The sequence below is a fragment of the Indicator indicator genome, unplaced genomic scaffold (assembly GCF_027791375.1).
Source record: "Indicator indicator isolate 239-I01 unplaced genomic scaffold, UM_Iind_1.1 iindUn_scaffold_278, whole genome shotgun sequence".
Lineage (NCBI taxonomy): Eukaryota > Metazoa > Chordata > Aves > Piciformes > Indicatoridae > Indicator > Indicator indicator.
In genome coordinates, this window is record NW_026539331.1 from 1,970 (window position 1) to 24,221 (window position 22,252).

Sequence of the window (22,252 nt, forward strand, 5' to 3'; positions counted from 1 at the left end):
ATATCAGGAAAAATGTCTTCACTGTAAGAGTGGATAAGCATTGGAAGAGGTTGCTCAGGGAAATGGTGGAATCATCATCCCTGGAAGTGCTCAAAAAAACATGTAGGTTTGAAGTTTAGGGACGTGCTTTAGTAGTGGACTTGGCAGTGTTGGCTTAGCAGTTGGACTCCATGATGAGCTTTTCCAACCTTCATGGTTCTGTGCTCTTTGTGTTGCAAAGTGAGTGCCCCAGCCTTCGGGCTGATTGAAGCCTTTAACTGCTCTCTCTGCTTCTTTGGCTCTTGGAATGTAAAAATTTCTATTCCATAACTATCTTGCCATGTTTGAGTCTTTAGTGTGGTTTAAATCTGTGTAAGAGGGATGTTTTTCAGGGCATCACAGGAAATGCAGCAATTCTCAAAGACTCAAAGGTAAATGTTTACTTTTAGGTGGTGTTTGGGTGCCAGACTAGTAACTGCAGTGGGAGCTTCGAGCAGGAGTGAAACTCCATCTGATGAGCCTGTTCTGTGTTTATAATCCTTGGCACCTACCCTTTGTCACCTCTGAGCCACCCCCCCATGGGCAGTAACATCCTTGCTCCTATCTGGCCCATCCTGTCATGTTTGCACTTCGTTTTCATCTGCTCAGACACCTGCCTCTTTGGGTTGTGCTCAGCGTTTTCCAACAGTGAAGAGCTCCCTAAGCAATCTCCAGCAAAGAGAAGGTGGTCGAGTTGTTGCCGTTTTGAATTTCCCATCCCCAAGGAGCTCTCCTTGCTGTGCATTTTTCTTTAACGATCCACTTGAACAGATATTGCAGTGCTGGTTCTGATTTTTAATGCTGCTAAGAGCTGCCCAACGATGCCTGCCCTGTTCTCTGACCATACCTTCAGACATTATGCCTACCTTCGGGACAGTCTGTCCCATCTGGTCCCTCCGTTAAGAGTAAGTTGAAGCACGTCGGTTTGCACTTCACCCTGGTTATGGTCGTTGCTGGTCTCTTCTATGTCTGTCAGTTGGTAACACTTGGATCCCAGTTTTCTCCCAAGCACCAAGTGAATGGGTATTGGAATGTGCAGCAAGGAAAGAGCCAGATATGAAATTGCTACCATACGGATGGGCGGAATTCCTGGGAGCTTTCTGCAGCTCTGACTCTGTGGGGAAGGGGGAAGGGGAGTTTAGCCTTTGCAGATCCTCCAACGTTTGACTTGTGTCCTACCTGAAAGGTTTATTTGTGGGTGAGATGTGTTCCTTGTGGCTTTGAAGCATGAAGTTACATTGAAGCATGGTTTTCCTGCATGGAAGTACAGGTGGGACTGAAGTTGGTCATAAATCTTACTACAGCTCATAAAATCAATCACAGCTTGGGAGGTCTTGGACTTCCCTTGACTTCACATAGATGAGGAAGACGTTTCCCTCAGAGGGATATTGAACTTTAATCTGAAGATCTGTAGGTGCAAATGGATTATGAGATGGAGAATATTAACTAGCAAAGATGCAGACTTGAAAGCCCTGGTATAAATTTTGATTTTGAGAAATGCATTGGAGCTCTTAATTGCTGATTAATAATGTGGCAACATTCAGCAGTGTTGTTACTTGTGTTAGACTCTTCTCCTTACATTTTGATTGCATTGAATTTTTTTGATTTTTTTTTTTAAATGTATTTCCTCTTGCTTAGTTGCCAGGTAGAAAGCTGGTGTCCTCCCCTGTCTCTCCCAACATTACACCACATGAAGATCCTTCTCAGCAGTTCTTACATCAGAGCCTGGAGAGGGTCTACAACCTTCAGCACCTTGACTCTCAGGGCATACAGGAGCTGCTGGAATTTACCATCCGGTAAGGCTGCAAGCTGGCTTGTTCATGAGAAGATAGGTTTGGATTCCTAATTTCTCTGCAGCAGGTGCTTCCCTCAGTGTCAACACTCAGTATCAGTGTTATACTTTGCTGCTGGCTACTTAGCCTGAACCATCTTCTAGAGGACACTGTGGTAAAACAACATTCACTGACTGCTGGAAGTAAAACTATGGTCTGAGGTCTCGCTCTGTCCCACTGAATAATTGGTGTGTTTTGGGGCAACATTTAGTTCTCTTGTCTCTGTGCAAGTCACAGAATCACAGAATCAAAGAATCAATAAGGTTGGAAAAGACCTCAAGGATCATCAAAGTCCAACCTGTCACCCAAGACCTCATGACCACTAAACCATGGCACCAAGTGCCACGTCCAATCCCCTCTTGAACACCTCCAGGGATGGTGACTCCACCACCTCCCTGGGCAGCACATTCCAGGGGCTAACAACTCTCTCCATGAAGAACTTTCTCCTCACCTTGAGCCTACACTTCCCCTGGCACAGCTTGAGACTGTGTCCTCTTGTTCTGGTGCTGGTTGCCTGGGAGAAGAGACCAACCCCCTCCTGGCTACAACCTCCCTTCAGGTAGTTGTAGACAGCAATGAGGTCTGCCCTGAGCCTCCTCTTCTCCAGGCTAAACAATCCCAGCTCCTTCAGTCTCTCCTCATAGGGTTTGTGCTCCAGACCCCTCACCAGCCTTGTTGCCCTTCTCTGGACATGCTCCAGCAATTCAACATCTTTCCTAAACTGAGGGGCCCAGAACTGGACACAGTACTCAAGGTGTGGCCTAACCAGTGCTGTGTACAGGGGTACAATGACCTCCCTGCTCCTGCTGGCCACACTATTCCTGATGCAGGCCAGGATGCCATTGGCTCTCTTGGCCACCTGGGCACACTGCTGGCTCACATTCAGCTGCTGTCAATCAGTACCCCCAGGTCCCTTTCTGCCTGGCTGCTCTCCAGCCACTCTGACCCCAGCCTGTAGCTCTGCCTGGGGTTGTTGTGGCCAAAGTGCAGCACCCAGCACTTGGACTTGTTGAATGCCATCATGTTGGACTCTGCCCATCTGTCCAGCCTGTCAAGGTCCCTCTGCAGAGCCCTTCTACCTTCTAACAGATCAACACCTGCTCCCAACTTGGTGTCATCTGCAAATTTACTGATGATGGACTCAATCCCCTCATCTAGATCATCAATAAAGATATTGAACAGGATGGGGCCCAGCACTGATCCCTGGGGGACACCACTAGTGACAGGCTGCCAGCTGGATGTGGCACCATTCACCACCACTCTCTGGGCTCGGCCCTCCAGCCAGTTCCTAACCCAGCGCAGAGTGCTGCTGTCCAAGCCACAGGCTGACAGCTTGGCCAGGAGTTTGCTGTGGGGGACAGTGTCAAAGGCCTTGCTGAAGTCCAGGTAGACTACATCCACAGCCTTTCCCACGTCCACCAGGCTGGTCACCTGATCATAGAAGGAGATCAGGTTGGTGAGGCAGGACCTGCCCTCCTCAATCCATGTTGGCTGGGCCTGATTCCTTGGACATCGCACAGGGTTTTTTTGTTTGTTTTATTTTAGTGAGGAGAGAGAGAGGTTGTCCTCTTTGATTTTCTGTTTTTCAGGTCCTGTGGCCTTTCATTCATCAGGAGAACACATGCTTTTAGGGCTTTGTTGATTTCTTACCACCAATCCAATACAGGAAGGACATGGATCTTTTGGAGCAGCTCCAGAGGAGGTCCAGAAAAATCATCAGGGGATTGGAACACCTCTGCTATGAAGACAGGCTGAGAGAGCTAGGGGTGTTCAGCCTGGAGAAGAGAAGGCTCTGGGGAGACCTAATAATGACCTTCCAGTACCTGAAGGGGGCCTACAAGAAGGACAGAGAGGGTCTGTTTACAAAGACCTGCAGTGATAGGATGAGGGGCAATGGCTTCAAACTAGAAAAGACTAGATTTAGATTGGATGTTAGGAACAGGTTCTTTACCATGAGTGTGGTGGAACATTGGAACAGGCTGCCCAGGGAGGTGGTTGGGGCCTTGTCTCTGGAGATCTTCAAGCTGAGGCTTGACAAGGCTCTGGGCAAACTGTTCTAGTTGAGGATGTCCCTGCTTACTACAGATGAGGTGGGACTAGATGACCTTTGGAGGTCCATTCCAACCCGGACCATTCTATGATCCTGCTTATAAAGGACTTTGACATTCTTCATCAGTTGTAAAATCATAGAATCATTGAATGCTGGAATGTTTGAGGTTGGGAGAGACCTTTAAAGGTCAGTTAGTCAACCCTCCCTCCAGTAAGCAGGGACATCTTCAACTAGATCAGGTTGCTGAGAGCCCCAGGCAACCTCACCTGGAATGTTTACAGAGATGGGTCTTCTACCACCCCTCTGGGCAATCTCAGTCTTTCGCCACCCTCAGTCCAAATAAATTATTCCTTCTATCTAGTCTAAATCTCCCCTCTTTCAGTTTCAAACCATCACCCCTTGTCCTGTCACAAAAAGCCCTGATAAAAAGTCTATCCCCATCTTTCTTATAGGCTCCTCTAAGTAATGAAAGGCTGCAACAAGGTCTCCCTGGAATGATTTCTTCTCTAGGCTAGACAACTCCAACTCTCTCAGCCTATCCTCACAGCAGAGGGGTTCCAACCCTCATCAGTGAGAGATTTTCCTGGAACAGACAATACTGTGTAGTGCTGTCTGCTGCTCTACAGATAAGGGTGTACAGCTTCTGAATGTGGAATTTGTGCTGCCTCTTCCATTTCATCTGCAGACTCATTTACAAAAAACACTTGAAAAGGATCCCTTCAGTCTGATTCCTCTGCTTTGAAAGAGGGAAAGAGCCTTATTTTGAGAGCTGGGAAAGCAATCTGAGATGCTTTTTTTTTTGGAATATGGATTTCCAAAAGGCTCTATTCTCTCTCTTCCCTCCCCCCACCCCAGAGAGCTCCCTTACACGTAGCTGCTAATCACATTCACACCCACTTGTAGTGGTGAATAAATGGTGTGCTCCTCACTGCAAACCTAACTGGGAAAACTCTAGAGTTTGTCTTCATCTCTTTTGAACCTAAAATGAAAAACCTAAAACACAGTCTGAAAGCATTTAACACACTGAACCCTTGAAACAGGTAATCTCTTTGCAGAGCATCCCTCTAGGCACAATGAGGGTCTGGAAACCTCTCAGGCCATGAATGTTTTTGATTATGTGTGTAGGAATCATGCTGGAGATGATGGATAACTTACATGCATTAAAGGACAGTAATGCTTTGGAGTTGCTGGGAATTATTGGCTTGGCTTTCTTCCTGCTGGGATCACTACCCAGGAACCCTACTAAAGCAGCTGCTGTTTTCCACCCTTAAGAGAAGGCAGGATTTAAGACAAAACCAAAATAAGCGTTAAAGGTTATTTTGCAGAGGGCAAGATTTTCCTGCACCAACAATTCAGTTGCTGAAAGGGAAAGAGTAGAAGAGGCTGACAGCAGTGGATTCTGTGGTGGGACATAACTCCCTCCTCCTTTATCATTCTTGTCATCAGGAAAAGTAACACAGACCTCGTGGAGCTGGTGTCTCCTTGGGACTTACATTCCTAACCATGCTCAAAGCCGATGCTCTTCCCCCAGGCTCTGCAGCTGAAACTGCAAGACAGGCAGATTTTTAGCAAATTGGTCTTTGTGGTTTAGTGTCTCCATCCATCCAACTGGAATTTTTTTTTTTTGTCTTGCAGGGATGTTGAAATCTGTTTGAGATTTGTAAGGAAATAGAATTAGCAGAGTTGGAAACTGTAGAAGGCTGGGAAATGGAATGTCTGCTGAGCTGTTAGCTGAGAGGTGACATCCTGTTCCCCATTAGTGTATTGTGATGCATTGAGCATGATGTGGGAATTAAGCACCCAGGAGGCTCTTCTCTTTGCTCTCTTGATAAATGAGGAAGAAATGGAGTCACAGCATAAGGCTCAGGCTCTGCTGTTGCATGGAAGAAAGGCACAGCCCCTCTGCTTGGGAGAGATTGTCTCTGGCTGCAAATGATAATCTCATGGATTTTTCTTTTTTGAATGTGGCAGCACTCAGCAGCCTTCTGGTTTGGCAGAGCTGAAGTTTCAGAACTGCATCATGAATACAAAGATAAATCTAAAATAAACAAAAGGCAAAAGGTTAGCTGAGGGAAAAAACCCTCTTTAATAATATGTGGAAGCAGAGTGTCAATTTTTAGTACACTTTGGATCAAAACAAAATACAGGTGAGAACAGAGACACATTGGATCTACATCATCCCAACCTATTTTCAGTTCTGTCACAAAAAAGAGCTTTGTTTTCTTAATAAACACTTTTGATTTTAAAACATGGCTAAGAGTAGAGGACTAAAGCCTTTTAGACTTCCATGAACTGTCTTTTTTTTTTTTTTATTCTGTCAAATTAAAAGCTGCCTCTGTTGCTCTGTGATTTACAAGAAATACTGAGAGCAGACGAGACACAGCAGCTAGTTGAGTACATCTCATTTCAGCCTGGCTTTAAAAGGCAGCTACATTTCAGATCTGCTTGGTTGTGTGAGCCTGACATGTGCCAACCAACCTTTCCTGGCCAACATGAACGGTTAGCTTTCCCAGCAGTGTAGCACAGAAGGGTCGTTAGCTGCTGTAGGAGTCTGGAGTGGTTGAAGTTAAATCTGGAGCTGCCATGCTCTATGGTTCCCATAGGGCTGCAGAGTAATGTGGGCTGACAGACTCTCTGCTTCCACTGCTGTGCTCATGTCAGCCTCCAGGAAGGAAGGAGATGCCAAGCCCCAAGGTGCAAAGTGTTTTTGTAGTGCCTATTCTGCTGCTCCTTCTGGTCCTTATTCTAAGGCAAGATGCAGGAATTTGTTGGCTTCACATTCTGTGTTCTGAGTGCATTTAGAGGAACCTGCTTGCTGTCTTAATACTGAGTTTTGTCTTGTTTTGTTTTTCTTTTTTTTTCATGCTTCAGTGATCTTCAGAGGCTTGGAGAACTGCAGTCAGAACTGGCAGGGATGGCAGATTTCAGTGCAACTTACCTTCAGTGTCAGCTGCTCCTCATCAAGGTTTGCCTTCACCTGTGGTTTTTTGGGCTGTTATTCAAAAATGCCCCCAGTCCATCTCAGTGGTGCACTTCCCTCTTTTGATGTTTGTGCTAAAAATTGATGCATGATGACAGCTCAGGTTCCAGGGATTTCTGATATTCCTGCTCCCCTTCTGTGGCAAGTAATTAATGCAGTAACTTTGCCAGTGAGCACTCCAGTGTGCATCTCTGCTTTTTGTACCTAGTTGTTGTATCTGCACTGCTTATGCCAGTGCAGAGTTTATTTTCTGACAGAAATCACAATGGAGGCAACTACTCTGCAGCCTTTTGTGTTACAAGAGTAACTTTTATCTGCTAGTGGCCACTGGAATGATTTTGCTAAACTGCTGCTGTAAGTGGAGTTTTTATGGGCAGTATTTTGTAGTCAGATTTTCTGGCACCAGTGCCAAAGGAATTCTTTAACCTTAATGGATCAAAGTATCAGTTGTTCTTTCTTTTAAGGGGGTTTGCAGGAAAGATGGGGAGGGACCCCTTATCAGGGAGTGTAGTGATACAGGACAAGGGGTGATGGTTTCCAACTGACAGAGGGTAGATTTAGATTAGATAGGTAGATTTAGATTAGATACTAGGAAGAAATTCTTCACTGTGAGGGGGGTGTGAGGCACTGAAACAGACTGCCAAGAGAAGCTGTGGATGCCCCATCCCTGGAAATGTTCAAGACCAGCCTGGATGGGGCTTTGCACAGCCTAGACTAGTGGAAGGTGCTTCTGCCCATGGCAGTGGGGTCGCAACTAGATGATCCTTAAGACCCTTTCCAACCCAAACCATTCTATGATTGTATGAGATGATCTCTTTGATATTAGTGATGAAGTAGTTACTCTTGACACCATGGCAGCAGCCCTTTTCAAAGTCAGCTTCTTGCTGTAAACAGGAATTAATTTTTTGCTTCGCTTCTCAAGCCAAGAGCTGGCAACAGGAGTTGTTAGTTGCCTGGGATTCTTTAGGGGTGTGGGTTACACACGTGTGGGTGCAACCCACACACATGCACAGCAAGAACCTGAAGCCAGCAACAAATGGGTTTCCAGAAGGGAGTCAAGAAAAGCCTTGTGCTGTAAAACCAAGAGAGGGTTTTAGTTTCTTTGCCGAATGTGTAGCTGCCACTTAGCTTATCTCATGGCAGCCCTCAAATCCTTGGGATGTGTTTATCACCCAGAGAAGGTATTTGAGATGAGCAGTGTTACAGTTCTGTACATTCCTAGCTAGATCCAAAACTTTTGCCCCAGTGAGCTGTGCTCTCCAGGCAGAGGAGCAGCATTTGGAGGTGGCTTTGTTGCCCTTCTCCAGGGTTTGACTGGAGTGAACCAGATGGTTCATGTGGCTGGCAAAGAGGGATTGTTCTCTTTGGAAGAAGAGGGCTAAAGCTGCATCAGCCATTCTTGGCTGTGTGTCAGTGAGGCAGTCAGTAACATGGCTGAAATGAAAAGCATCTCCCCATCAGAATTTCTGATGGGGTGATATTACATGGCAGAGAGAGTCTGAATGTCAGAGCAGCCCTTTCCAGTCAATTTCTTTCCAATTGCTTCTTTCCACAAGAGACAGAAGCTGCTGGGGGGAAAAAGTGTTGTTATTTCTCCATGCTCAGAATGTTCCAGACCTTTAAAGGTTCTACACACCCAATGATTTTAGGGGCAGTTATCCAGGTTCTGGGCCCAGCCTAGGTGAAGGATATATTCTGTGTGTTCTTGAGCTTTGGCTACTGCCAACTTACTGTGTAGCTGTATCTAAAAATTACAGAATTGTTTCAGTTGGAAAAGACCTCTAAGATCATGATGAGATTGAGAGTAGCCCTGCAAAAAAGGGCTTGGGGGTGCTGGTGGATGAGAAGCTGGACAGCAGCAGCAATTGCAACCCAGAAGGCCAGTGGCATCCTGGTCTGCATCAAAAGGAGCATGGCCAGCAGGTTGAGAGAGGTAATTCTGCCACTCTGCTCTGATGAGACCTCACCTGGATTACTGTGTCGTGCTCTGGGGAGCCCCCAGCACAAGAGAGACATGGACCTGCTGGAGTGGGTCCAGAGGAGGCCACAAAGATGATCAGAGGGCTGAAGCACCTCTCCTTTGAAGCCAGGCTGAAAGAATTGGGGCTGTTTAGCCTGGAGAAAATGAGACTCCAGGGAAGACCTTAAAGCTGCATTTCATTATCTGAAGGGGACCCACAGGAAGGATGGAGAAGGACTGTTTAGAAAGCCTTGGAGCAATAGGGGTGAGGAGCAATGGTTTGAAACTGGAGCAGGGTAGAGTTAGGTTGAACATCAGGAGGAAGGTAGTGAAATACTGGAACAGGTTGGCCAGGGATGTGGTTGAGGCCCCGTCCCTGGAGACATTCAAGATCAGAGTTGATGTGACCCAGGACAGCCTGATCTAGTTGGAGGTGACCTTTGAGGGTCCCTTCCAACCTGAAGCAATCTGTGAGTCCAACCTTCAACCTAAGACCACATGGCCATCAAACCATGTCCCCAAGTGCTATATGCACATGTTTCTTGAACATCTCCAGGAATGGTGACTCTACCACCTTCCTGGGCAGCCTGGCCACTCTTGCAGCAAAGAAATTTTTCCTAATCTCCAACCTAAACCTCTCCTGGCACCATTTCAGGCCATTTCCTCTCATTAGATTGCTTAACACTAGGGAGAAAAGATCAACCCTCGCCTCAAGTCCAACCTCCTTTGAGGAACAGCATCCTCAAAGAGGAGGCAGTGATGTAAATCATCCAGTCAAGCCTCCTTAATGTTTAAATATCACAAAGCAAATCAGGTGTGGTTGGGTGGTTTTATTTTGAAATAAGACTATCAACAGCTAATTAACACTCAGCATTATTAGCTGCTCTCGGGCCTTTGGTGGGGTGGAGACTGTCCACAGGAAGGTTCAGAAAATGTTACAACGTTTCGTCTGAATCTGGGTATTTCTCATAATTTCATGGTTTTCTTCTTGTAGGCCTTGCAGGAGAAGCTGTGGAATGTGGCAGCTCCTCTCTACCTGAAACAGAATGCTTTAGCATCTGCTGCAGCAAAACAGGTGAGGTGGAAGCAGCTGGGTCTGTGTGGAGGCAAGTCCTTGGACAGGAGCCCTTCCTTGAGCATGCAACAGGAGTGCAGTGTGCTGTGTTGTGCTTTGGGCTCCTCCTAGAAGGGAGATACCAGCCATGTGGGGCAAGTTCAGCAGAGGGCCACCCCAGGGTGGTCAGTGGTTGGAGCACATTCTCTGCAAGGAGAAGCTGAGGGAACTGGGCTTGTCCAGCCTGGAGAAGAGAAGAATTCTGGGTGGATTTACTGCCTCAACATAGGATGCTGATGAGACAGAGCCAGACTGTTCTGGGCAAGAGGCATTGGGCACAAACCAAGATGTTCTGATGAGATGTAAAGGGGGGGATTTACTGTAAGGGTGGTTAAAGGTTGCCCAGAAAGTTGGGGACAATGTCCATCCTGGGAAGTGTTCACAATTTGATGTGATTCTGAGTAACTGGATCTAATTAGACCTGTTCTGAGCAGGGGATCAGACCTAGGTGACATCTGGAGGTCCCTATCACAGTATATCAGAGGCTGGAAGGGACCTCCAGAGATCATCAGGTGCCACCTTATGCCATGAAGAAGTTCACCAAAAGAACGTGACTCGTGGATGAACGTATGAGGAGAAGTGCCGGAGACTTCTGGTGGTGCTTCTGCAAGAGTTTAACCCTGTCTGATGGTTTGTTCCCTCTCTGCTGTCTGCCTGACAGATCTTGGAAGAAACTTACAAGATGGAGTTCATGTACAGTGGCGTGGAGAGCAGTCAAGTGGTCATCATTCACCACATGAGGCTGCAGGCCAAGGCGCTACAGCTCATAGTGACCGCGCGGACCACTAGAGGGTGAGGATGACCTCAGAAAGGACCTTCTTAGCCTTGACTGTAGGCTTAGTTTCCTCAAGCTTTGCTTGAAAATTCAATTTAAGAAGGACATTGAGATTCTTGAATGTGTCCAGGGAAGGGCAATGAGGCTGGTGAGGGGTCTGGAGCACAGCCCTGTGAGGAGAGGCTGAGGGAGCTGGGGGTGTTTAGCCTGGAGAAGAGGAGGCTCAGGGGTGACCTCATTGCTGTCTACAACTACCTGAAGGGAGGTTGTAGCCAGGAGGGGTTTGGTCTCTTCTCCCAGGCAACCAGCACCAGAACAAGAGGACACAGTCTCAAGCTGCACCAGGGGAGGTTTAGGCTGGAGGTGAGGAGAAAGTTCTTCACAGAGGGAGTGGTTTGCCATTGGAATGTGCTGCCCAGGGAGGTGGTGGAGTCACCATCCCTGGAGGTGTTCAAGAGGGGATTGGACGTGGCACTTGGTGCCATGGGTTAGATAGTCATGAGGTTTAGGGTGACAGGTTGGACTCGATGATCCTTGAGGTCTCTTCCAGCCTTATTGATTCTTTGATTTTATGATTCTATGATTCTATGATCTCTCAGGTCTTTTCCAACCTGGTTGATTCTGTGATTCAGCAGACCCATAAACCACCACAGCATGCCAACAACCATTTGCTAAACTGCTCTAAACTGCTTCAGCCTTCTTTTGCTTGTGGTGTAGCTGCAGAGTGCTACAACACTGAGTGAGGGGACACAATTAATAGAAAGATGTGCTTTGGGGGTTGAGTTATCTCAGCTTAGAACATAGAGAATCATAGTATCATAGACTGCACTGGGTTGGGAGGGACCTCTAAAGGTCCTCTAGTTGTTCTAAACATATTGGTCACAGGTGAGGCTACACCTCATTTTTGGGCCCTTCACTACAGGAAGTGCTGGAGAGTGTCCACAGAAGAGCAACAAAGCTCTTGAAGGGTCTAGAGAATAAGTCTTATGAGGAGCTGCTGAGGGAACTGGGATTGTTTAGTGTGGAGAAGAAAAGGCTGAGGAGAGGCCTCTTTGCTCTCTACAGCTCCCTGAAAGGAGGCTGGAGTGAAGTGGGGGCTGGTCTCTTCTCCCTAGTATCAGGTGATAGAACGAGAGGAAATGGCCTGAAATTACAGCAGGGGAGCTTTAGGAACAATTTCTGTACTGCAGGAGTGGTCAGGCATTGGAACAGGCTGTCCAGGGAGGTGATGGAGTCACAAACCCTGGAGGTGTTCAAGAAACCTGGGCACTTGGGACATGGTTTAATGGCCATGGTGGTGTTAGATTGATGGTTGGACTCGATGTCCTTTAGAGGTCTTTTCCAACCATAACAATTCTATTACTCTAGCCCAACCCCCCTGCAGTAAGCAGAGACATTGCCAACAAATCACGTTGCTCAGAGCCCCAGAAATAAATAAATAGGTTAAAAGTGTTGATATTTGGGACCTATTCAAAAGAGGAGTCATGTATCAAAGAATGCACTAATTGCTTGATTCATTATTTATCAGTGGCTGAGTGTTTCACCTCAGAATTGTCTTCTTGACTAGTCAGTGACTCACAGACAAAATGTTCCTCTGCGTGCATGGCCTAGGTGACATCAATCATAGAATGGTCTGGGTTGCAAGGGACCTCCAAAGGTCATCCAGTCCAACTCCCTCTGCAGTCAGCAGGGACATCCTCAACTGGATCAGGTTGCCCAGAGCCCTCTTGAGCCTCACCTTGAATATCTCCAGATGTGGGACCTCAACCACCCCCTGGGCAACCTGTTCCAGTGTTCCACTACCCTCATGGTAAGAACTTCTTCCTAGCATCCAATCTAAATCTACTCTTCTCTAATTTCATACCATTGCCCCTTGTCCTATCACCACAGGCCTTTGTAAACAGTCTCTCTCCATCCTTCTTGTAGGCCCCCTTCAGGTACTGGAAGCTACTATTAGGTCTCCCCAGAGCCTCCTCTTTTCCCAGCTGAACAACCCCAGCTCCCTCAGCCTGTCCTCATAGCAGAGGTGATCCAACCCATGAGAGGGTCTCTGTCTTAGCTTCTGAGGTCAGTGAAGTCACACATGGATTGGGATGGCTGTAGAATTAGAACCTCATTTGGGAGAGTTAATGGAAGGTGATTGGTGGTTAGTATCCTAGTTTGTTTGGTTTGAGTTTGTGGCCATCAATTTACTGTGTTGCCATAGAGGCTCATGATAGATTTGTAGGTGGGAAGTTAATATTTTCTGGCAGAGGTTTTGAGACCTTAATTCGTGCCATACGCAAACCATTCATGGTCATGGAGGTGTTGGGTAGAAGGTTGGACTTGATGATCATAAAGGTCTTTTCCAACTTTAATGATTTTGTGTGGTGAACACCTTTCTGGCCTTAGCATTGTGAGATCTTGTAATATTCAGGAGCTTCAGCTGGCTTCAAGGACACCTAAATGCTTACAGCCACACAGTCAGTTTTCTTTGTTCAAAACTAAACCAAGAGATGTTGTCTTCATTACAGGGTGGAGCCCCTTTTTGGGCTGTGTGAGAAATTCCTACAGGAAGTGGACTCCTTTCAGAGGTGAGGAACTCAGTTGCTCCTTCACTTTATGTTACAAAGTGTCCCCCCACCACTGTCATCAGGGAATATTCCTTCTTTTTTTTTTTTCCCATCTTTTTTTATTTCTTTTCCCCTCTTGCTGGGGGGGACATCATTAGATAATGATAAAGCAAGAAGTGAACTGCCTTCTGATTGTGGGGTCAATGGAAGAATGGGAGTATGACAAAAAAAGTGAATTTCCATCTTCTTTATCCATTCTAAGTTGTGAGTGAGTGAGTGAACCATCTACATGCTCATGGTGGGCATCATCTTACACCCAGGTGTTGACATTTGCTTTGCAGATCACTGCTTGTGGAGCATTCACCCAGCTCTCCTCCCACTGGAGAGGTGCTTCTTGCATCTGACTTTACTCTGGGTGTCTAAACTAGGTCAGATCTGGGAGGCCCAGGTTTTTTCTGTCAGCTCAGAAGGACACTTGATTGCTAGCTCAGAGACAGAAGTATCCGGAGTTGGCTGAGCAAAATTCTCTCTCTGGTTCTGATGAAATTACCTTTTTTTTTTTTTTTTCATGGTCCATGTCTAGTTGAGGAGGAAAAAGGAGCCAGATCTGTCCAGTCCCTAATGTTTGGGTCATTCTGTAGCTAATGGCTAGAGCTGTTCATTTGCCTTTTTCCTTTGCACTGAAGCTCAGGCTCAGCACAACTCATCACTTGTTCTCAGGAGTTAACTCCTGCAGGCACCAAGAGAATCTGGATGATGGTTAGCTGTGAGGTCACCTATAAATGCTTGGACACCTAAAATCCCTGTGTCTGTTTTCTGCAGCCTCACATGCCAGACTTCAGCTGTGTCCCATGGCAGAGGAGTTGATATTTTCTGTCAGTGTAGTGGCAGTCAAGGGAATGTGAGGATGTGTGTCCCTGCTGACATGTGTCAAGCTCTCTCAGGATAGGAGAGCATGATTTTTCTCCACCCTTGCCAAGCTGGTGGTCCACAGATTCACAGATTGCATTGGGGTTGGAAGGGACCCTCAAAAGTCATCTTGTTCAACCCCCTGCAGTCAGCAGGGGTACCCCCAACTAAATCAGGCTGCTCAGGGCCACATCGAGTCTGATCTTGAGTGTCTCCAGGAACAGAGCTTCAACCACATTCCTGGGCAGCCTGTTCCAGTATTTCACCACTAGAGATGATGAGATGCTGGAGAGCACCACCAGAATCTTGAAAGAAAATCTCACTGGTAGGGGTTTAGGACTTAAAGCTGGTTTGGGTATGTCCAGAGATCCCATCCAGGCTTTGCAGACTCAATTGTAAGTGAAGATACAGTGCAATGCCAGACTTAAAGAGGGGGAAGGAGAGCCTGTTTGTTGGCTGCTCCCCTACAGGGTGCATTTTTTTTTTCACCAAATCACACAGATATTTACTAGGCTCACTTAACTGTTTTGCTAAACACTGCTGATAACAGAAAGGTCACCAATGCCTCAGTCTCACGAATGAAGCATCTTCTACTGGCAGGGGTGTGAGGTAGCAGCTCAATTTTACTCTGATATGAAGAATAAGATAGGATGGTGAGGCACTGGCACAGGATGCCCAGAGAGGCTGTGGATGCCTGGAAGTGTTCATGGCCTGGTTGGATAGGTCTAGTGAAGGTGTCCCTACCCATGGCAGGAGGATGATCTTTAAGGTCCTTTCCAACCCACCCCATGTTGTGGTTTTCTGAAATGATCTTCTTGTGAGGGGCTGTTGTCCCAAGCTGTGGAATGGATTCTTTTAGCTGTTCTTGACCTCTAGGATTAGCCTTTTTTTTTTTTTAGCTTTTTTTTTCCCCCCTACTGATTGTAGTTCACTGTTAAAATTCCCCTTCTCAGATATAATAATTAACACTCTCAAATACTGATTAGGAAATAACCATTCTGGAAGCTTAGCTGCAGCAAAAGGTTGGACAACTCATGGACTGGGGATGTGGGGATGTTAGACCTGTAAGGAGTCAGTGATTTTTGTGAGCCAGATGAAAGTGCACAGGACAGAGAGGTAGGCATGTGCCTGAGAAGGAGCACTTTGAAAAGTTAGCAAGTCAAGTGAACCAGCAATGTCTTTCATCCAGCTGTGGTTTTTCTGTAGACACATCTGGATTGACAGCAGAGTGCTTGGAATTGCCCCTGCTCTCCTTTATTAGCACTCTGACTGTGCTGAGAAGACAAATCCTTGCAGCATCTGGTTCTCATCAATGTGCTGTTGATGGACACCTCAGCATTTGTAGCTCCTTTTTAGTGAAGCTAGATTCCTGTGCCCACAAAGCTCTCCATTGATGAAGGACCTCAGAATGCTCTGGGTTGGAAGGGGCCTCCAATACAAGGAAGAAGCTGAAAGTAACACTACTGTGGAAAACGCTGACAAAAGTAATTTGATTTTGAATTTCTTCTTCACTCAGATGTTTCATCTCGGAGCTCCCACACATGCAAGGCAGCTTTGTAGATAAATTGCTGGACTTAATGCCCAGACTTGTGACATCCAAGCCTTCAGAGGTGGTCAAGATTCTTCAGACAACACTGCGACAAAGCACCTTCCTCCACCTTCCTCTTCCAGAGCAGGTCAGTTTGACACAGAGAATTAAAATATCCTTGCAGACTGTCTTAGCATCTGACCAGATCCTAATACACCATGAAGTTTTTAGAATTCAGGTTCTTGGACAGTCCCAAAGGTTATTTCTTGAAAGGCTTTCTTCTTCCTGGAGAAGAGAAGGCTTCAGGGAGTCCTAAGAGCAGCCTTCCAGTACCTGAAGAGGGCCTACAAGAAGGCTGGAGAGGGATTGCTTATGAAGACCTGCAGTGATAGGACAAGGGGCAGTGGTTTGGAAATGAGAGAAGAGTAGATGGATGTTAGGGACAAATTCTTTACCTGGTGGGCACTGGAACAGGTTGCCCAGGGAGGTAGTTGAGGCCCCATCCCTGGAGTTATTCAAACTGGGGCTTGACAAGGCTCTGAGCAACCTGATCTAGTTGAGGATGTCCCTGCTGACTGCAGAAGGGTTGGACTGGATGACCTTTGAAGCTCTTTTCCAACCCAAGCCATTCAATGGTTCCTACCTAGCATCCACAGCACTACTGCTAAAACTTAGTAACTCCTGGCAGTACCTAAGAGAATCCCAAGTGCCTGCACAGTTTCTCCATGAAGAACAGTAACAATTGTCTCCTTTTTTCTTTTCCCCTCCTCCCCCTGCCTTGTTTTTGCCACCTGGGTTGCTCCTTATAGCTCCATAGAGCTACTGCAAATATCATCGAGCCAACTGGTGAGTCTGACAACCCTCTGAGGTTCACCTCGGGGTTGGTGGTGGCACTGGATGTTGATGCAACTCTGGAACATGTGCAGGATCCCCAGGGAACTGTTAAAGTGCAGGTAAGCAACCACCTGATGGAAGTACAAACAAGATTGGGTCTTGAGGGGAGTTTGCTTGAAGATGTCAGTACTTGGGAGGTGATTCTGCCCCTCTGTTCCACTCTGCTGAGACCCCAACCGCAGTGCTGTGTCCAGCTCTGGAGTCCTCATCGCAGGAAGGACATGGACCTGCTGGAGCAGTTCAGAGGAGGCTATGACAGTGATCAGAGGGCTGGAACCCCTCTGCTGTGAGGACAGGCTGAGAGAGTTGGGGTTATTCAGCCTAGAGAAGAGAAGGCTCCAGGGACACCTTTTTCTGGGCTTTCAGTAGTTAAAGGGGGCCTATAAGAAAGGTGGGGACAGACTTCAGCAGGGCCTGATGTGACAGGACAAAGGGTGATGGTTTTAAACTGAAAAAGGGAAGATTTAGACCAGAGAGGAGGAAAACTTTTTTTACAGTGAGGGTGGTGAAACACTTGCCCAGGTTGCCCAGAGAGGTGGTAGATATCCTAACCCTGGAAACATTCCAGGTTAGGTCAGACAGGGCTCTGAGCAACCTGCTCTAGTTGCAGATGTCCCTGCTGACTGCAGGGGGGTTGGACTGGATGACCTTTGAAGGCCCCTTTCAACACAAAGCATTCTGTGATTCCATACAGGCTCTCAGCTCTCCACATTTCCCATGTAACTCCCTGCTGCTGAATCCCTCATTCCAAAGGCAGCTGAGCAGGTCCCTGTGGTGTGCTGCCAAGTGAAACAGGCAAATTCTCTGCATAACAGAGACACAAAAAGCTCTGTTTACCATGTAGAGGAGAAAACTGGGGTTCAGCCTGTTTGTTTTGTTTCCACCTGTGCTGTGGATCTGAGTGGCCAGTGTGTGACCATTAAATCTAGGACAGCTGGACTCCTGGCTCCAAGATAAAGCACATGTTCCAAGGGCTGGAACACCTCTGCTGTGAGGATAGGTCTGAGCGAGCTGGGAATGATCACCCTGGAGAAGAGAAGACTCTGGAGGGACCTTAGAGCTGCCTTCCAATACCTGAAAAGATCCTACAGGAAGGCTGGAGAAGGATTTCTCATAAGGGAATCTAGAGACAGGTCAAGGGGGAATGGTTTGAAGCTGAGGGAGAATAGGTTTAGACTGGATCTTAGGAAGAAGTTCTTCGGTACAAGGGTGGTAAGATTCTGGAATAGGTTGTCCAGGGAGGTTGTAGATGCCTCCTCCCTGGGGGTGTTCAAGGCCAGGCTGGATGAGCAGCTAAGTCTAGTTGAGAGGTGTCCTTGCCCATGGCAGGGAAATTGGAGTAGATGATCTGGAAGGTCCCTTCCAACCTAAGCCATTCTATGATTCTTGCCTTCCCAACTGAAAACACCAGCATCACACAGGCTGTGCAAATCCCCAGTGCAGCTGTCATTCAGCTGTATCAGTTCTGGATTCTTCTTCCCTGTAGGTTTTGTATCCAGATGGACAAGCACAAATCATCCATCCCAAACCAGCTGACTTTCGGAATCCTGGTCCTGGAAGGCACAGGCTGATAACTCAGGTGTACCTCTCCCACACAGCCTGGACAGGTAACATTGATGATACAGGGTCATTGCTGCACTTCACTAAGACAGGACTGTGTCTTGTTTGGTTCCAGTCTCCTGCACTTAAGGTGTGTGTGCCCACAGCCTTGGGGAGCTTTGGGGACCCTGCAGCCTACAGCTGTTGGTGATGCTCCCCTTAGCATGGCTCAGATTTGTCACAGCCTTTGAGGAGTTGCATCTCCCTGGTTGACAGAGCTCTACTGCTCTGGAGGTGACTAGAGAGACTGTGGTCATGGGAGGGAAGGTGCTCCCTGCCTACTGGGGGCTGCAAGTGCAGTCTTCCAGCAGTGGGAACCTTTACATGGCTGCACATACTCAAGGTGAGCTCTCCTGTATCTGTGCAGAGAAGGATGAGTTGTAGGAGTCAAGCCAGGATCTGGTGATAGAATGAGAGTAAATGGCCTGAAGTTGCACGAGAGGAGGTTTAGGTTGGGTATTAGGAAAAAATTCTGGACTGAAAGAGTGGTCAGGCATGGGAACAGGCAGCCCAGGGAGGTGGTGGAGTCACCATCCCTCGAGGTGTTCAAGAAATGTGTTTACATAGCACTTTTCAGACATAGTTTAATGGACCTGGTGGTGTTGGGTTGATGGTTGACTCAATGGTCTTAGAGGTCTTTTCCAACCAAAACAATTCTGTGACTTAAAGACTAAGCTAAGCTGACTCCTTGTAATTCATTGGTTTAGGTCTGACAGGTATTTGAGTGGAGCAGAGGACCTTTGGAACTGTGTGTACCTGACAGGACAATTTCATTGCTGATTAAACTTTCACTCTTTTCATTGCCCTAAAAAACCCACCCCTTGGCTCTGATGAAACAGGCAATTGCAGCCTTCCTGCTCAGCCTCAGCTGGCATTGACACTGCCCCTGAACTGCTTCAGGAGTTGCCATGTAGGCTTCAAACAACAAAAGCAGAGAGTGTTTGCTTGCTGCTCCCTTGGTCCTGTTTGCTTTTAAGCTTTTACACTTATTCAAAGGGGGGGATGTTTTTCTGAGCAATTAATAGGATTTGGTGATCTCTTTTTAACCCACAGAGTTTTGTTTAGTGCTCCTCCTTGTGTATTTCCATGGTGTGCTCCTTCTTCCTGCTACTTCCGTTTTGGAGGAGGAAAGAAATAGTTTTTTCTATTGTTTTCTGTCTGGAAGTATCCTGTACTTGAGGCAGATGAGTCAAATCCTTATTTCAACTTCTGCAGCCTTCACTGGAAGGATGTTAAAAGTATGGCCCTAGGGCATTCTGTCCTGGTGTCTCCCACAGCTGTTACTTGAGCTTTTTGACATTGGTGCTTGGGCATGTGAAATAGAAGACACCAAACTGGGAGAGGTTTAGGGAATGGGATCAGAATTCCAGATGGAGAAATGGCCCTAATTTAAGACAGTGAAGCTTAGTGAAAGCCAGTAAAAAGGGTGTGCTTAGGAAGGAGAATGCCCAAATACAAAGCATGGGTTAACTGAGAGGTGTGTGGCAGAAGTGACAGAGGTGACTGCAAGCTGCAAGTTAAAGGCATTGCCAGCATGGTGAAAAGGTGGCTCAGGGAGGTAGTAGCTGAGCTGTGGGAGAAGGGTTGCTTTACAGTGAGGGTGACAGAGCACTGGAACAGACTGTGGAGTCTCCCTCTCTGGAGATATTCAAAACCCACCTGGATGTGTTGCTGTGTGACCTGCCCTAGGTGATCCTGCTCTGGCAGGGGGGTTGGACTCAATGATCATTGGAGGTCCCTTCCAGTCCCTAACATTCTGTGATTATGTATTTAAGCTATGATAAATGGAGGGGAGACCTAAACCAGTGCTGAGTTCTGCTGTGCTGAATGTACCACCAAGAGTTGTATTTTTCTATCAGCAGACTGGATTTGGGTCAGCCCAGAAGGACTCTCTGCTTAACCCAGCATATGGGACAGAAAATTTCACCCAGTGCTGGTTGCTCACAGTGTGATGACCTCATGTCTGAGTTCTTCTGTTGTGTTGTTTTTTTTGCCCCTCTGCAGAGCCCTGTCAGATTGAAGTGCGGTTGCTGCTGGCCTACAATTCCAACAGGAGCAAGGCATCAGCTAAAATGCCTAAGTCTACCTGGAGTGAGAACCTGGAAGCTCTCCCACAGTCTGAGAATGGCATAGAGGGGACCATACCCTTCAGCAAACCTGTCAAGGTTTATATCATGCCCAAACCAGCCAGGAGGTGAAGTCTGTCCCTACAAGAAATACGTTTAAGGGTTTGTTGGGCGACCTGAGAACAATATACTGTGCTCCAAGAGAGTGAATCAAACCAAAACAGTTTTATACTCTCATAAGAAAAGGTCAACCAGAGAAATAATGCTGCTGAGGAACAATTGGACAGCTCTGTTAGGAAGCAGATAGACCAACACAAGAGTTACTCAGCTAGGTAAGAGATGTTTCTATATTGAATCAACAAAATGGGGACAGTTCTCAGTCAGCGTTCCAATGGTAACTTCATTGGGCTCTATCTTCACTTCTTTTATGCATCAAAAAGTTTCACTTCAAGGCTTCCTGGTTTTCTGCAGTGTATTTACTAGAATATTTACTGTGTAAATGCTTTGGCACAGAAATTTGTGTTATTTTTATAGTACTCTGAAATGAAGCTGTGGAGTTTGGGGGTTTTGTTGGTTTGAGTGTCCAAAACTTGCATTTGTGTTTTGGTACCTAAATTCTTAGTAAAAAAAAAAAAACAAACAAAAACCCCAAAACCCCCACAATAATACTCTAAAGTGCTCTTTATTGTTCTTGTGTATGAACTGCACCTCCAAGTGAAACTGCCAGTTGCTTCAGGCTAAGTGCTGAGTGATTTTTACATCCTGTGCAGCTGTGCTGAAGCTGGTATGGTTTTGGGGTGGGCACAGGTTGTTCCTGTTGTGGTGCAGGGGGAGGAGGAACCCCCTGGTGCAAGCAACAGAACTTCAGGACATGGAGTTTGAGTTCCAGCAACACAACAGCTCGTCACTCCCTGTTTGTTTCCATGAAATGGAGTCCAGCATGTTGACCTGTGCCTGGCAACCCACCTCTCCTCTTGCACATCTGGGTGTCTTTAGGGCCAGTAGAATTCAATACATGAGGTGGAAAATTACTCACCCCTAAGTTTCACCGAGCCTGTTTCTGTGTGGTGATCTTGGCCTGAACCAGTCTTACCAGGATCACAGGTCATAGAAAGATGAGAAAGTCTGTTTGGTTTTCAGTTCAGCAGCAGCTTTGATACTCACAGTCTCTGTCATCAGCTGCAGTAGCCCAACATGCTCTCAATTAAGCAGCTGTCAGGCAGCTTGTCAGTGTGCCCAGTGCAGGTGAGCTGGGAGTACAGAAGGACAAGAACTTGCTCAAGACATGATCCTTCCAGCATACCTGTGCAAGGCTTCAGCAGACTGAGAAGTCTCCTTGCTAGGAGCACTTGATGTGTGAAACTTTATAATGCAGCAGCCACATGTTCCCTGTGTCCACAAATCAGTTGTTTAAAAAAAGGAAAAGATGTATTTTTAGCAAGTAAACAAAGCAGTGAAGAAATACTTCCCAGTTCTACAGAGGTTAGTGTAAATATTAACTCCTTCTGCTTTCCTACAAACTGGGAAACTCATGCTAAGGTTTCCTCTTTATTACATCAGTGACCATGCCTGGGCTAGTCACAAGGTGACTGCAAGCTTCCTGTGATGTTGTTTCCTTTCTTATTTTTTTTTTTAAATGCTGCTGTGTCCAAAGACTTAACCATAAAACCTTTCAGCTGCTTTAGGCATTCTGGAATTAAAATGTTCTTTCTTAGTGCTAGTGCTCTTACAGAACTGGTTTTTGGTGGATCACAGAATGTTAGGGGTTGGAAGGGACCTCGAAAGATCACAGAGTCCAACCCCCCTGCCAGAGCAGGATCACCTCGAGTAGGTAACACAGGAATGCATCCAGGCAGGTTCTTAAAACTGCTTACCTTGATCTCCTCTTTATTTTAACTCATTCTCTTGAAAATGCATTTTCACACCAACAAATAGGAGATCTGAAAGGTCATTTGTACAAAAGGTAAATATTCTG

At 46.7% G+C, this 22,252-nt stretch overlaps 1 protein-coding gene across 1 annotated transcript; it reads left to right on the forward strand.

The window, feature by feature from the left end:
* Window positions 1-789: 789 nt before the first annotated feature.
* LOC128980556 (integrator complex subunit 4-like) lies at window positions 790-20,454 on the forward strand (the record flags this gene model as incomplete). The annotated part of the gene is made up of 10 exons (XM_054399020.1): window positions 790-923; window positions 1,657-1,814; window positions 6,772-6,865; window positions 9,835-9,915; window positions 10,616-10,746; window positions 13,243-13,302; window positions 15,707-15,866; window positions 16,528-16,671; window positions 18,099-18,219; window positions 20,216-20,454. Coding segments are annotated over 10 exons (1,277 nt in total), but the record flags the coding sequence as incomplete, so codon positions are not given.
* Between the last annotated feature and the right edge of the window lie 1,798 nt (window positions 20,455-22,252).